Source organism: Musa acuminata, chromosome BXJ1-11, assembly GCF_036884655.1.
Source record: "Musa acuminata AAA Group cultivar baxijiao chromosome BXJ1-11, Cavendish_Baxijiao_AAA, whole genome shotgun sequence".
Taxonomy (NCBI): Eukaryota; Viridiplantae; Streptophyta; class Magnoliopsida; order Zingiberales; family Musaceae; genus Musa; species Musa acuminata.
Window position 1 is genome coordinate 25,941,837 of NC_088337.1, and position 13,899 is coordinate 25,955,735.

Here is a 13,899-nt window from a genome sequence, read left to right on the forward strand (position 1 = left end):
CAACATAGGATTTTCCTTAACAGAGTAGAAAGATTTACTAATAGAAAAATCTTATTAGCTATCATATTTAATTCAATTGAACCAAATATATTTATTTAAAATATATATTAAATTATTTAAAATTATTAATTTATTATTAATTTATTATTAATTTATCAAATCAAAATAATCAGTTTTGAACCTATCTTATTTTAGCGAATCAAATCAAAAATCTCAACCCTTGATGGTTGGATTCAAACAAGTTTGAACACCCCCTTATTATTTACATCTTGCTTAAAGCTATTAAAATTGATAAATATAATTCTTTAAAAATAAAAAAGAAAAAAAAAGTTAATGAGAAGCAATCATTCAAAGTCTAAAAGGCCTTGAAATAAAATGAAAGGGAAGAAAACCCACACACAACGTTGGGAAATCGGTCGGTCACCCGTCGTCATGTCTACTTTCCCTTGGCGTGTGAACCACAGGCACCTCAAACTTCCATCGAGTTTGACCTCCGTAAGGTGTTCACAGCAACATGGCGACCTTGTGGTTCCCATGAGTTGCAGCAAAACTAAGTAATCCTTTCTTCCACTGCGCTCAGTGAGAGACCTAATCATGGGCGGAAAGAAGAAGAAGAAGAAGAAGTCATTATAGTAAGCTTACGTGAGAAAAGGTTCCAAGCGAAAGCAATGGGCACGCAGAAAAAGAGTAGATAATATTCCCCTAAACCTAATCCATTTCCTACCAACATTTTGATTGTTCTTAGTCATGGATGGATCCATTCATAATGCACAAGTGTGTTCCATCGTGCCGCTTAACATCACAGGAAAAGTATGTACACTGTGGTACAAAAGAATGTGCGTCAGATTGATGGTGAGATCGCATTTTAAGCCTCAAAGGGTGGCTGCATTGACCAGATGACGCCACGAGGATGAGAACGAATCGAAGGGGGTTGACCGGCACGTGTGTGACAGCGGGGGTGAGCCGTAGCCTTCTCCGCGGAAAGCGCGCTCCGGCGGTCCTCCTCCGACCTCGTAACGATAGTCGTAGGCGGAGACGGGGTACGGCCGCCCATGGGACCCAAACACTCCCGGCGGCCGCCGCACGTGCTTGCCACCGCGCCTTACTATTGGTTGTCTACACCACACGTCTTCGTCAGCCAATGGGCGAACCGGCCTTTGTCTTTGAGGTGCTTTCCTTAGATATGTACTCCTCGCGGAGGCTAAAGGCTACTGTGTCTTTCCATATCCAAATAACATATATTCACATATATATATATATATATATAAAGGATAAGTGATGATGATCTAACAAATTGTTTATTAGTTAATTTATTATGACCTTGAATTGTAACTTATTATAATATTACTAACAATAACCAATTTGGATTAAAAATACATGTAAATACCGAATACCTTCGATATATAATAAGAAAGTAAAAAAGAATTGATTACGATAATTTAAATATAAAATAATTAACATATACCTGTGAAAATAACTCTTTCTTTCATTTTAATTGTTGATGTGGATGACTAAATTAGCTAATAAATTGTAATTTAAATTTAATATTTTTTTACTTTTTTTTTTCCAAAGGAGTTGAGCTTATGAAACATGAAAATATTTTTTTTCTAGCTATTAACTTTTTTTCTTGAAAAAAACTCTGAAAATAATTCTAATTGCCACAATCCCCTAAAAAAGTAGTATGATATTATCACTAACTACTATGAATGAGAAGATAATAATGCAAGTTGCAATTATAAGAAAGAATGTTTTGAGCCGCACAAAGGGTGGCCACTGCTATCCTGAGAGAGCTAATGGGATGGAGATCTCCACTACTAAATGGTCTTCCACAGGTTGATCTGAAGAACGTGAATTCCAGCAAATATAAATTCAAATAAGAGGGATTTAAAACATTGATAATAAGTTCGTCAAAGATTAGGGATCAAAATCTCATCGGATAAATTTTCTAAAGAAATAAGAAATCGAATATGTTGTCATCAGTTACTTTTATTAAAAATAAATAAAAATTTTCGAAATCATTTCCAATTTTCTTTTTCAATTCACAAGTTGCAAATTTATGATTTTTATTTTTATTTTTTGCTATTTTTTTTACTTCGGCTAAAACTGTTGCTGCAGCCATATGTCTTCCACAGTCCACAAGCTGTCCCCCCATTGGATTTGGTCGAAGTCCAGCAACCCCAGGTGAGCGTCACCGCCCGGGCTCAGCGCCGAGGCCGACCAGGATGCAGCGAGTTCACCGGGTTGAATCACGTCACCGCCATTACCGTCACCTTGCCTCGTGCTGCAGTCGGCGCAGCTGTCGGGGACAGGCTGCGGCGAGAATTGCAACGACGACGAGCCGGCCGTGCTCGAGTTGTCCGGGCTCGGGTTCACCGGGGCGAGCTCCGGGGTCCAGTGCGCCGCCGGGGCGACGGCCGTGGGGTCGCCGGAAGCCACCCGGATTCGCTCGATCAGGCGGGGCATCCACAGGTACCGCATCACGTCCTTGAACTGCTTGCTGTTGACGTCGCACTTGAGCTGCTTCGCGTGCTTCTGCACTCTGGTCCTCCAGTAGTTCTTGATCTCGTTGTCGGTCCTCCCGGGCAAGAATTGCGCGATCTTAGACCACCTGCAACGCGCGACCCACGTCCATCATCCACGGCCGAAATGGGAAGAAGACTCCGGTCGAAGAGTGGCTTACCGGTTTCCCCAGCGAGAGTGGAGTTCCAGGATGAGGTGCTGCTCCTCCGGAGTGATGTTGCCGCGGCGGACGTCAGGTCGGAGATAGTTGAGCCACCGGAGCCGGCAGCTCTTCCCAGTTCTTCTGAGTCCTGTTCAGTCGTCATTGAAGGACGTGAAGAAGAAGAAGAAGAAGAAGAAGAAGAAGAAGAAGAAGAAGAAGAAGAATGGAACGAGTTGAGAGTGTTGTCGAGTTGGGAACCTGCGCAACGGGCAAGAGAATTCCATCGACCCTCGCCATGAGCAGCAATATAGTTCATCAGGAGAAGGTCCTCCTCCACGGTCCAAGGCCCTCTTCTCAAGTCCATCTCCTCCACACTCTGTGGCGTGATGCTTCCATGGAACTCCATCGACTCCTCTCCAAGCTCCTGGAACTGTCCTCTAAGTGCCACGACTGTAGGGAAAGCGAGATGAGTGGGTTTTAGACGAAGGCAGATAACTCGAGAGGTAGGCTGGGATGGATTGGTGTTATTAGGTGCCGCGGGTGGGGTTTATATAGAGACGTGATGGGATGCAGCTGCACTGAGGTTAGCTTATGCTCTTCAAAGCCCAAAGTGGTGGCTTTTGATTAAAGCCACTCTCTCTCTCTTCCACGTAGATTTGTGTGCGTCTTTTGCTTTCCAGGTGGCGACAAAGCAAGAAGTTTGGCATGAGAGCGACGATGGCAATTATTTGGCAGCACATTTTCTCATCATAATTCATTTCGATAAAGTAAATCCAAATAAATCTGTGATTATTCAACGAGAATTTAGTGCCATGAAATGGAGTAGCCGATTAGGTTGAGTTGTCGTTTCATTCGCAAACAGAAGGGAGTCAAATAGCTTACAATTTGTACATATACGGGAGAGGGGTTGACTTTGTTGAACGGATCGACGACGAGCAGTTCGACGACATTGCCAAACATTTAAATCGACGCACATCTCATCCAATCAATCAAAAGGTAAACCCAAGTCAAAAATGTCTCACGACATCAATACAAGAAACATGAGAACAAACAAAAGACTCCAGAGAGAGCTGGCTGTGCCTTGAGGTCAAACTATTGATAGCCACCATCACGAGTTCTTGCAGACATGGAAGTCAGTCGGCTGAGAGAGAGAATACAATAAGCTGCGGACGAGTCGATCTGAGGAAGACAGCGTGAGTTGTTTAAGGCTTCTGCTCGTGACTTTGATGGCCTCCACCTATGCTTTTAGCTTTAGTTTAACGAGCAAAGTGGGGGACACATGAGAATGGGGAAAGCGACGAAGGACCAAAGCATTAATTGAGTGTGCATTCAAATGAGAGATGCTTTCAACTCTTTTAACAAGTATAAGTCATACATACATATATATAAATAATTAGTTGGTTAATTTTGTGAGAGACCGAAAGTTTCATTAAACCGATCAAGTAATTGTAATTTCTTTCTTTCAAAAATCATTATATCTGAAGATCAATCAGGGAAACCATAAAATGTGTTTACAAAACCATGTAAAATTCTTCCTACTAAATATGCCATCCATGCATGAACAAGTCGATGAACAAAGACATGGTGATGCTTGGACCCCGTAATTAGGTGGAGAATAAACAAAAGCTATTGTAGGCGTATTCAGCTGTCCTATCATGAAAGCTGAAGTGTTCTTTGTAGCTTATCAAAGTTTAGCCATCTCTCTCTCTCTCTCTCTCTCTCTCTCTCTCTCTAGAAGATGCAATTGAAGCATGTGATTTATACAACTCAATGTGGGATAAAACAAAGAGGAACTAATTATGTAATTGCATCATGTTAGTTTATGGTTTCTTCTGTATCAGACAACAAAGTGGAGCACAAGAGACTGTGTGAAAGGTTTGATGCAAACAATGGACCCCAGAGAAGAAACTCGTGCTCTTGTGCTCACAAAATATGGAACAAACAGACAACACTAGTACTAAATAAAGAAATGAAGATGTAACAACACTGAACTAGTGAGGAAGATTAGATTGATAAAACTACTGCTACTTGCTTTGGTAATGATGATTAAAGATTGTCAAAAGTTCTTCAATTGCTTCAAGTTCAAAGAAGCAATGAAATCTTTGTTGAAGATGATGATAATGTCTAGTTTGCAAAGACTATGGGTCTTTATCTTGATTGGAGTACAATGGATGAGTCCTAAATAAAACTAGTTAGGAGTTTAAGGGTCAAGTATTTAAGGTCAGGGGTTTAAACTTAGAAATAGAAGTCAGATTAAGATAGAAGCAGTAGAGGAGGAGCTATAGGGTCTTCAGATTTCTTCATTGCTCCAATTCTAGATAGGAGTATGAGTGTGAGTCATTGACTAACTAGAATTTGAATTTAGTCACAGTTTTTGTCCTATAAATAGGCATGCAGTTTCCCCTTATGAGTGCACAAAGTTATCCATTGCCCAGTTTTATTATATTATTAGTGTTTGAGATTCTTTCTCCTCTCTTACTTTTCTATCCTATTTTCAACAAGCTTTGCTTTGAGATTATTAGTGTTTGAGATTCTTACTTCCTTATATTCATTGCCCAGTTTTATAATATCATTAGTGTTTGAGCTATTCTATCCTATTTTGAACCAGCTTTTGCTAACAGAAAACAATGAAATAATCACCATTGTAGCTCATCAACTGCAAAGTGGAAGGATGAGTTAATAGAGGATGGTTGTGGATGCATAAAACTTGATATTAATTTTCAATTGGCTAGTTGAAGTTTTGAAATCATATAGGAAGAATATATTCTCATGATACATGGCACAAAACTCTCTATTTGATCCTTCTCAAAGAATGCACATCTATCTGATTGGTTTAAAGTCCAAATCATGTCACTACTAAAATTATGAAAGAACTTGACAAACAAATAGATTGAGACACCATCCTGAAGTTCTTCACACTAGACAAGGATTAGTTGGATGTGGAAGATAAAAAAAAAATTAGCAGAAGACATTAAATCCAACATATGCATTAGATCAATTCCATGACAAGTCCAATCATTCTAGAAGAGCTAGCCAGCATCTTGTGCTCAGCTGCACTCTCCCAAGGGAGGCAGTGGCCAAAAAGCCATAAAAGGGTCCCCCAAAAGACCCACACCACCTTTTGCAAAGCATCCATAAAAGAAGAACATGTGTAAAGCATTTGCTATCCAACTCAGTATCTTCATGGCTGTTGGCAGTAAAAATTTAGTAGTTCTGTCAGAAGAATGTTGTTATGAAATTATATAAAAAATATATATCCAAGGGCTGAAATATTAAGATTGGCATACAATTTAATAGATTATGTTGATATCCAATATTATATATGTTTGTCCTGACTCAATAAGAGACAATCAATATATATATGAATAAGGAAAAGATATTGATGAAAATTAAAAGAAGAACTAAAGAATAAGATAATCCCATATTTTTGTATTTTAGTTGCATTGGTCTCCAATACTTTATAATTCATATTCTCTACATAATGTTTTATTCTAATCATAATCGAACCCAATCTTTTATACCAACATTTAATTTATTTAGACATCAATGCTCATTTACAGTGAGTTGGAGCTTCATCGGTATCAACCGCAGGTGATCTTTGTGCCAAGGCATAAAGACACTGCTCACATGATAATGTTGCTTAAGGATGTTGGATTCACACATTAGCGAATGTCAACAAGCCACATATAACAAATGCCTCCGAGTCAGTGAAGTGCTGCAAACAATTCAAATGGAAGACATGTCGTGATTTCATTGTCTCATCTGCTGTCTTTGCTTAGTAGTACAAGGAATACATTTCTTCAGTGGACTGTCTTCTCTTGAACCGCTAAGCAGTTTGGTGATTAGTGTGTGAAAAGAGTTAGAGGTGTTGGATGCATGCAAACCTTTCTTCTTCTTCCTTATCCTCATGTGAATGCAGAAGCAAAGAAAGATATCCTTCTCATACCCCACTAAGCACTTTTGATCCGGATTTCTCAGCTTGTCTTCGTCAGGAGTACTTCGAAGGTGGCATCATGATATCTGTGTGGTCCACCGCATGGCCTCCCTTTCGGCGAATAAGGCAACGCCACGTTGTCGGTAAGGTTGGACGGCTGCATGAGAATGACATCCACCTGAGTTCTCTAAGTCTGACGATTAGATGGAATGGCGAAGGCCGACACACTTCTGCACGCCAATCCTACACAGATTTCAATTCGACGAGTAAGGAGATGATCAAGTGGCAGATGCATGGAGGGTTAGTGGAGTGGATAGAGTTCAAAGGGGTCGCACGCATGGGTAGTAGGATTTGAGGTTAGGAAACTTGGAGGAATTGAGTTCTTGGATTGTCCAGGTGCAGTGATATTTCTACATATCAGGTAACAGGAGTACTGTATCTTGTCGATCAGGAGTTCTGCATCTTCTCGATCTAGAAATAATTTGACTGCCGTCCCTGTACTTTCTGCACGATGTTTGGCATTGGCATGGTGCCTACCATGCATTAGGTTTCTTTCATGCTCAACTTGCTAGTGTCAGACTTGAAGGCCACCCATATGCTCACTTGGATGGTAGTAGTGTTTATGGGTCAGCTGAATTGCTCAAGTGGTGACGACGCTCTCGAGTTAGTGAGGCATACTGTGGCTTAATCTTGGAGAGTGGGGTGAAGATATGAACCACCTTTCTCTGCAAATTGGATCAGCAGTGATGAGCTTGCAATGGAGAAAGGTGTCATGTGTGAGTCCTATCTCTTCGACTCTCTCTCATTCTACTGTCATTTCGTCACACAGCTTTGGACCATGAAAGCTGTCATGCAACTTGTGAGTCAGATATATCAAAAGCTCGAGTTGTCATTTGTGAGTGCTCAAGTTGATAACTTGGTGCTTTGGAGACGATGACATACTGCATACTGTCGTTTAATCATGAATACCCAAAAACAAAGAGAACTATATGTTGCATCGACTTTGTAATATTCGAGAGGTGATCATCAACATCTGCACATCAGAAGGCTTTTTTTCTTCGGTGGAATTGCAGCCAAACTTGTCATACCTGCATGAGTTGAAGGGGAGAATATTCTTCGATTATCGTAAATAAAAACTTTTTTAGCATTATTTTGGATCAAAAAAATTTATTTTCAATTATCGTATACGACGATAATCAATTTTGATATGAATCATTGTGTTCATCACATGTTCTTATTTTACACTTGAAATGAAAAGAAATGTCTTCTACACCCGAAAAACCCTAAAAAGATTTTTTTTTTTTAAAAAAACACCATAAACGTAGTGGATTCATTCATCCTCAAAGCCAAACAACTACATTAAAAAGCTTTGTGATTGTATCATCATATGATAGAAGTTTCAAACCCTTAGCTGAATCAAATTTAGAAGTTCATGAGTACCCTCAGAATTAAGAAGCAAGAATTTATAATAATATTATGTTTGTCGGAACCATAAGGAATTAACCTCAAAATTTACAGATACTATGGCATAGTCTAACATGATATTTGACCAAATATTAGCTGTAATTGATCATTATGACCATTCTAAATGTCTTAATATATAATTTAATATTAGTATTGTTAAATTTTTTTTTTATAATTTATGATTTTATATCTTGGGGATCTCATATGTTCATTGGGCTGATTAATGTTGTGACCATTGGAATTATAATGGGCCCATTGTGGAGAAGATGAAACCAAACTACTCTTTCAATTTCCAAACACCTTATTTGTGTGTGTGTGTTCATTTTCTATTTTTACTATTTGAGTTGTTAAACCAAATTCCATCAAGTTTTCCATATTTGAGAGTGTTACTCCATCTTATCTTGGAGCTGATTCTCTCTACTACAACCCACATAAGTGGCAAGATATAGCCTTAAAGATAGCTTGTTGTGCTTCTAGTTTTCTTTTCGATTCTTTTTTATTTAAATATCATATGTTTGTTGATTTCTTACTCTTTTGGTGTAGTTTGTGTTTTTATTTTCTACATTATTATTCAAATTGATACAACAAATTCACTCAAGATTTTCATATTTGTAAATACAGGATAGCATTATTGGAGTATATCTTCGAGTCGACTCTCAACTATAATCGACCATGAGATGTTGAATATAACCTTAAGATAACATGTTACACTTTCAGGTTTATTTTTATAAAATATCCATATTTTTATTATTTTTAATATAAAATTTTATTTAATAATTTTTATATTATATTTGAAGCTCAATACCTATTTTCTAATTGTGAATCTTAAAATTTAAACATGATTCGTGAAAGATTCATATTAAGTTAATTAAAAATATAATTTAAGATAGGTTTATATGTTATTTTTGGTATATATATATATATATATATATAACCATTTGACATATAGGTCGATTCCTAGAATTTTGTCGTCAGTGCCTTAGCAAAGAAACCACTAGAAGGCTCGAGTAGTCGGACTATGTCGAACATATCTATAGAACTTGTCATTATCACGTTTGCATATCACATTAATATTACATCCATATGCTGCCAAAAAAAGGTATACTCAGTTTCATATATTTCCCACCAAAACTTACTCCGTAAACTAATCGAATTAGATAATTATGATATCAAGCATATTTAGTTCATAATCATTTGTTACCCCATTCCTTCGGCCTTCATCGAGTAAAGCCGCCACTAATTTATGTCCTTCCCATTAGAGCCGTCATTTCCGCGATCACCGTCTGATTTCGATCGAGCAGCTCACGTGGCTCTGCTCCCCGCAGAAGGTACTCGATCAACACGTGGCTTCGCGTGGGCCTCTGATTGCTCCCGATCTGGGCGATCAGTCTCTTGGTCACAAGCCTTCGCCGTGCTTGACGCCACCTGGCACGCCTGCGAGACCGCATACGTTTAGAAGCGACTCGAATCGCCTGTCATGGCATGTGCACCGGAGCCAAAACTCTGAACCGTTCATCATGAGAACTTCCATCTCAAAGAGCAACGCTACGGCTCTGATTCGGGAAGGCGAGTCGCTGGAAAACTCGGGCCGAGGAATCGGCGAGATCTGGTGCCTTCTCTTGCTTCCATTAATAACCCACTTCGCGAACGTTCCAAGCGGCTGTATCCTCCCCGTTCGATCTCCGTGATGGGACACGTGTAGTGAACTAACCCTCGATCCTTTGAAGTGATCATGGATTCCTGAATTGTAATTTCAGTATCTCCTCGCCCTCCCGGCGCCTATTTAATCGTCCGCAACCTCTTCCCCTCAACTCATCGCTGCTCGCATAGTGTCGTTTTTGGTCGCAGGCCTCGTTTTGTTCTCGTTGTTCGATCTCATCCATGGCACCGCAGATGGTGGCTGGGCCGGCAGCTGGGAAGGGGATCCAAGCCGGGAGGACACCATCGAGGGCTTATGTTACGTTCTTGGCGGGGGACGGCGACTACGTGAAGGGGGCGGTGGGACTGTCGAAGGGGCTGAGGAAGGTGGGATCGGCCTACCCGCTGGTAGTGGCTGTCCTCCCCGACGTGCCGCAGAGCCACCGCCGCCTGCTCGCCTCCCAGGGCTGCATCATCCGCGAGATCGAGCCCGTGTACCCCCCGGAGAGTCAGACCCAGTTCGCTATGGCCTACTACGTCATTAACTACTCCAAGCTCCGCATCTGGGAGGTAATCCATCGTCATCTCTCTCGCGCACTGTCGTTTAGGGGCTATTCTTGTCGCGATTGGCTTTAACGAGGGGCGGCTTGCAGTTTGTGGAGTACCAGAAGATGGTGTACCTGGACGCGGACATACAGGTGTACGAGAACATCGACCACTTGTTCGACCTGCCGGACGGGCACTTCTACGCGGTGATGGACTGCTTCTGCGAGAAGACGTGGAGCCACACGCCGCAGTACAAGATCGGCTATTGCCAGCAGTGCCCCGGCAGGGTGGCGTGGCCAGCCGACGAGCTCGGCCCGCCGCCCTCCCTCTACTTCAACGCCGGCATGTTCGTCCACGAGCCCAGCCTGGCCACCTGCGAGTCCCTCCTCTCTACCCTCAAGGTCACTCCTCCCACCCCCTTCGCCGAGCAAGACTTCCTGAACATGTTCTTTAAGGACATCTACAAGCCGATCCCGTTGATCTACAACCTGGTACTGGCCATGTTGTGGAGGCACCCGGAGAATGTCGAGCTCGAGAAGGTGAAGGTGGTGCACTACTGCGCAGCGGTACGTATGCGCTCGCGCGCTTGCTTGCTTCATAGGAATGCTAAGTTGGATGATGGTTTGGCTACCGAGCAACCGTGTGCTGAGTGCAGGGTTCGAAGCCATGGAGATACACGGGTAAGGAGGTGAACATGGACCGGGAGGACATCAAGATTCTGGTGAAGCGGTGGTGGGATGTATACAACGACACCAGCTTGGACTACAAGGGCGCAGCGGCGACGGAGGGCGTGGTTGTCCCTGCGGCGGCGGAGGAGGAGCGGAAGCAGCCGCTGCTGGCGGCGCTGTCGGAGGCTGGGGCGATAAAGTACGTGACCGCGCCGTCGGCTGCCTGACGAGGGTTATCGTGTCGTGTCTCTTTTTGGTTTACGGGAAGATGCCACGTGGTGACTTTGTTTAACTTCCAATTAATGGAATATGATGTCTGCTTTGGTTTGATTTCATGCTAATAAGAGTCGATTACAGCAACCCAAAGAGCAACTCGTTCGTCTTAAACTGAGTGAGATTATGTTAACCACGAACGAGATGGATATGCAGTCGTCATGCTATATTAAGTTCCCATTACAGCAACCAAAAGGTTTAGTTGTTTCGAGTAAGTGTTAGAAGATACCAGAAGATACTAACCACACGCTAATAAGAAGAGGATACATTAACCCTCCATCAAAGACTCCTTCTGCATTAGGTTGTGCAGGTGGATGACACTGTGAGAAAGCGTGACGTTGATGAGAGTTGATGGTCGTCTTCCACCTTAAAGCTGCAGCGTCGACGCACGTCTGGCAACCACCGACAGTGGGATATATCATACTTTCCGTAAGGTGCGGGGATCTCACATCGGATGGTGTTGGGCAGCTGAATGATGCAGAAGGAGCAGCAGTGGACAGGGAAAGAAGCAATTGGGGGGTCCTAAACATCACCCTCCGAACTCTGCAAGTTCGAAGTGCGTCCAAAGCAAAGCATCTACAGGATCAGCTGGCGAAGTCTCAGGGAAAAGCTTCGCTGCGCCATCATCATCAAAACCATTGCATTGATCTTCGTCTCTCTCTCTCTCTCTCTCAGTGATGATGGATTCGATGATTCATGTCCGACTGCTGTGGGCACATCGAGGAGACATCATGATCTACAAGATACAAAAAAATCTCTTAAATCATTTTCTATGAAGTATCCATATCACAGATCCTTTCTTTCCTTCATACAAAAGATTAGGTCGGGGTTCGATCACATAAAACCCTTCTGTGAAGCTAGTATATCTTCATCCATTTTAGGCATATAGCTCATAAAAGGTTTAGAGATCGTGTTGTAAGTTTGAAATGGAGACATACTTCAAAAAAGTTACTCATATAGTATTATTATTCTTGTAATCTCTAAGGGAATATTTTCTTTAAATGTTCTATTTAAGTGATATATCTATCAAAGTTTTTATCATCTTCAATAACCGATGTGATATATCCAATAGACGTTAATTGAAAATAATGTTAATATCATTTTCCTCTCAAAATATAAATTAATCTATTTAATATATATTAACATTATTATATTTTATATTTTCCCTATTTTATAATTATTTATTATTTTAATAAATTAAGTTATTTCTCGGTCCATCCTAATCCTATAGTCCACATTGACTTTATATATCTCAATACTGGTCTCCAAGCAAATATCTTCAATACCCACAATCTTAGACGTATCACTATTTCCCATTTTGACATTACCAAATTCACCAGCAGTGTAAGATCTAAAGAAATCACCATGAGAAGTGACATGAAATGAAGCACCAGAGTCAATTACCCAATTACTGTACTGAGCTACAAGACTAACACAACCTTCATCACAGACAATAGTGATATTACCTTCAGCAGCAACTGTATTGGTCTCTTTTTTATTTTTCTTAATTTCATTCTGTTCTCGCTTCCAAAACCTACACTCTTTCTTCATGTGACCTGGCCTGTTACAGTGAAAACATTTGATATCTCTTCTAAACTTGGATCTTCCTCTATATCCATGTGGGTTTCTGCTATGATTTCTTTCATGTCTTTCTTGTTTTTCAGTAACAAATGCACCAGAAGAAGATTCACCCTGTTCTTTCCTTCTGGCATCTTCATTTAGCAGACTGTTTTTAACCATATCAATAGTTAAAGTTCCCTCTGGCGTGGAGTTGCAAATAGTCACCACATACGTTTCCCAACTTTCTGGTAAAGAGCTGAGAAGTAACAATCCCTGCATCTCATCATCTATATTCATTTTCATAGCAACCAACTTGTTTGCAAGACTCTGAAATAGGCTTATGTGCTCAACAATATTACCACCATCTTTATACTTCAAATTTACAAGCCTTCTGAGGAGAGAAATTCTATTTCCCACTATCTTTTTTGCAAAGAGGTTTTCTAACCTTTGCCAAACAACATCAGCTTTAGTTTCATCTGAAATATGCTCATGTAAGTTTATATGCATCCATCTTCTAATATAGGCAATGGCTTTTTTATGTTGAACTTCTCATTCTTCATCGTCCACAGTAGAAGGTTTATCTTTAACCTGGATAGGCTTATATAAATCTTTGCAATAGAGCAAATCTTCCATCAGACGCCTCCAAGTGGAATAATTTGATGAGTTCAATTTAATCATACCATCTGACTGCTCCATTTCAATCACACAAGAAAAACTAGCACCAAACAACCTATTGCTCTGATACCACTTGTTGGGAAAAACCTATTAAAGCGGAATATTCTTTTCCCTCTTTGTGTATCAAAATGGGTTCCTCATCAAAATACCAACTTGATATCCAAATGTAAATATCAACCAGCACAGCATAAACAATAGAGCAAAAAACCAATCACACAATGAGACCAAATCTTTTTAACGTAGAAAACCCAATGTGGGAAAAACCACGGGACTGTAGTCCACCTCAAACTTCCACTATCAATAATAATGATAACATGTTTATAATATGTCTTCTCTAGAATAACTAAAGGATCAGTATAATATCAAGAATATAGATCTTGGCTCTAGAATAACATATCTTCATCGTATAGGATGGATCTCCTCCAAACGAAAATTCTAGATCTCACAAAGTAAATATCGTAGGAAAGTACCTTAGAGAG

At 40.7% G+C, this 13,899-nt stretch overlaps 2 protein-coding genes across 2 annotated transcripts; one reads left to right on the top strand and one right to left on the bottom strand.

Annotated features, from left to right (window-relative positions):
- Nucleotides 1–1,961: 1,961 nt before the first annotated feature.
- Nucleotides 1,962–3,176, bottom strand: LOC135597377 (transcription factor MYB78-like). Its single transcript, XM_065090242.1, has 3 exons — nt 2,921–3,176; nt 2,681–2,810; nt 1,962–2,608 (listed from the first exon to the last, which is right to left on the bottom strand). The coding sequence occupies exons 1-3, from the start codon at nt 3,066–3,068 to the stop codon at nt 2,098–2,100; spliced, it is 789 nt and encodes a 262-aa protein (XP_064946314.1). The 5' UTR covers nt 3,069–3,176; the 3' UTR covers nt 1,962–2,097.
- A 6,691-nt stretch (nt 3,177–9,867) lies between these two features.
- On the top strand, nt 9,868–11,247 carry LOC103971608 (galactinol synthase 1-like). The gene is made up of 3 exons (XM_009385668.3): nt 9,868–10,268; nt 10,352–10,810; nt 10,900–11,247. The coding sequence occupies exons 1-3, from the start codon at nt 9,942–9,944 to the stop codon at nt 11,137–11,139; spliced, it is 1,026 nt and encodes a 341-aa protein (XP_009383943.2). The 5' UTR covers nt 9,868–9,941; the 3' UTR covers nt 11,140–11,247.
- The last annotated feature ends 2,652 nt before the right edge of the window (nt 11,248–13,899 follow it).

Coding starts and splice junctions, on each gene's coding strand:
- LOC103971608 (XM_009385668.3), top strand. CDS start 9,942: ATGGCACCGCAGATGGTGGCTGGGCCGGCAGCTGGGAAGGGGATCCAA. Junction 10,269..10,351: donor CCAAGCTCCGCATCTGGGAG/GTAATCCATCGT, acceptor GGCGGCTTGCAG/TTTGTGGAGTACCAGAAGAT. Junction 10,811..10,899: donor TGGTGCACTACTGCGCAGCG/GTACGTATGCGC, acceptor TGCTGAGTGCAG/GGTTCGAAGCCATGGAGATA.
- LOC135597377 (XM_065090242.1), bottom strand. CDS start 3,068: ATGGAGTTCCATGGAAGCATCACGCCACAGAGTGTGGAGGAGATGGAC. Junction 2,811..2,920: donor TTCTCTTGCCCGTTGCGCAG/GTTCCCAACTCG, acceptor ACGACTGAACAG/GACTCAGAAGAACTGGGAAG. Junction 2,609..2,680: donor CACTCTCGCTGGGGAAACCG/GTAAGCCACTCT, acceptor CGCGCGTTGCAG/GTGGTCTAAGATCGCGCAAT.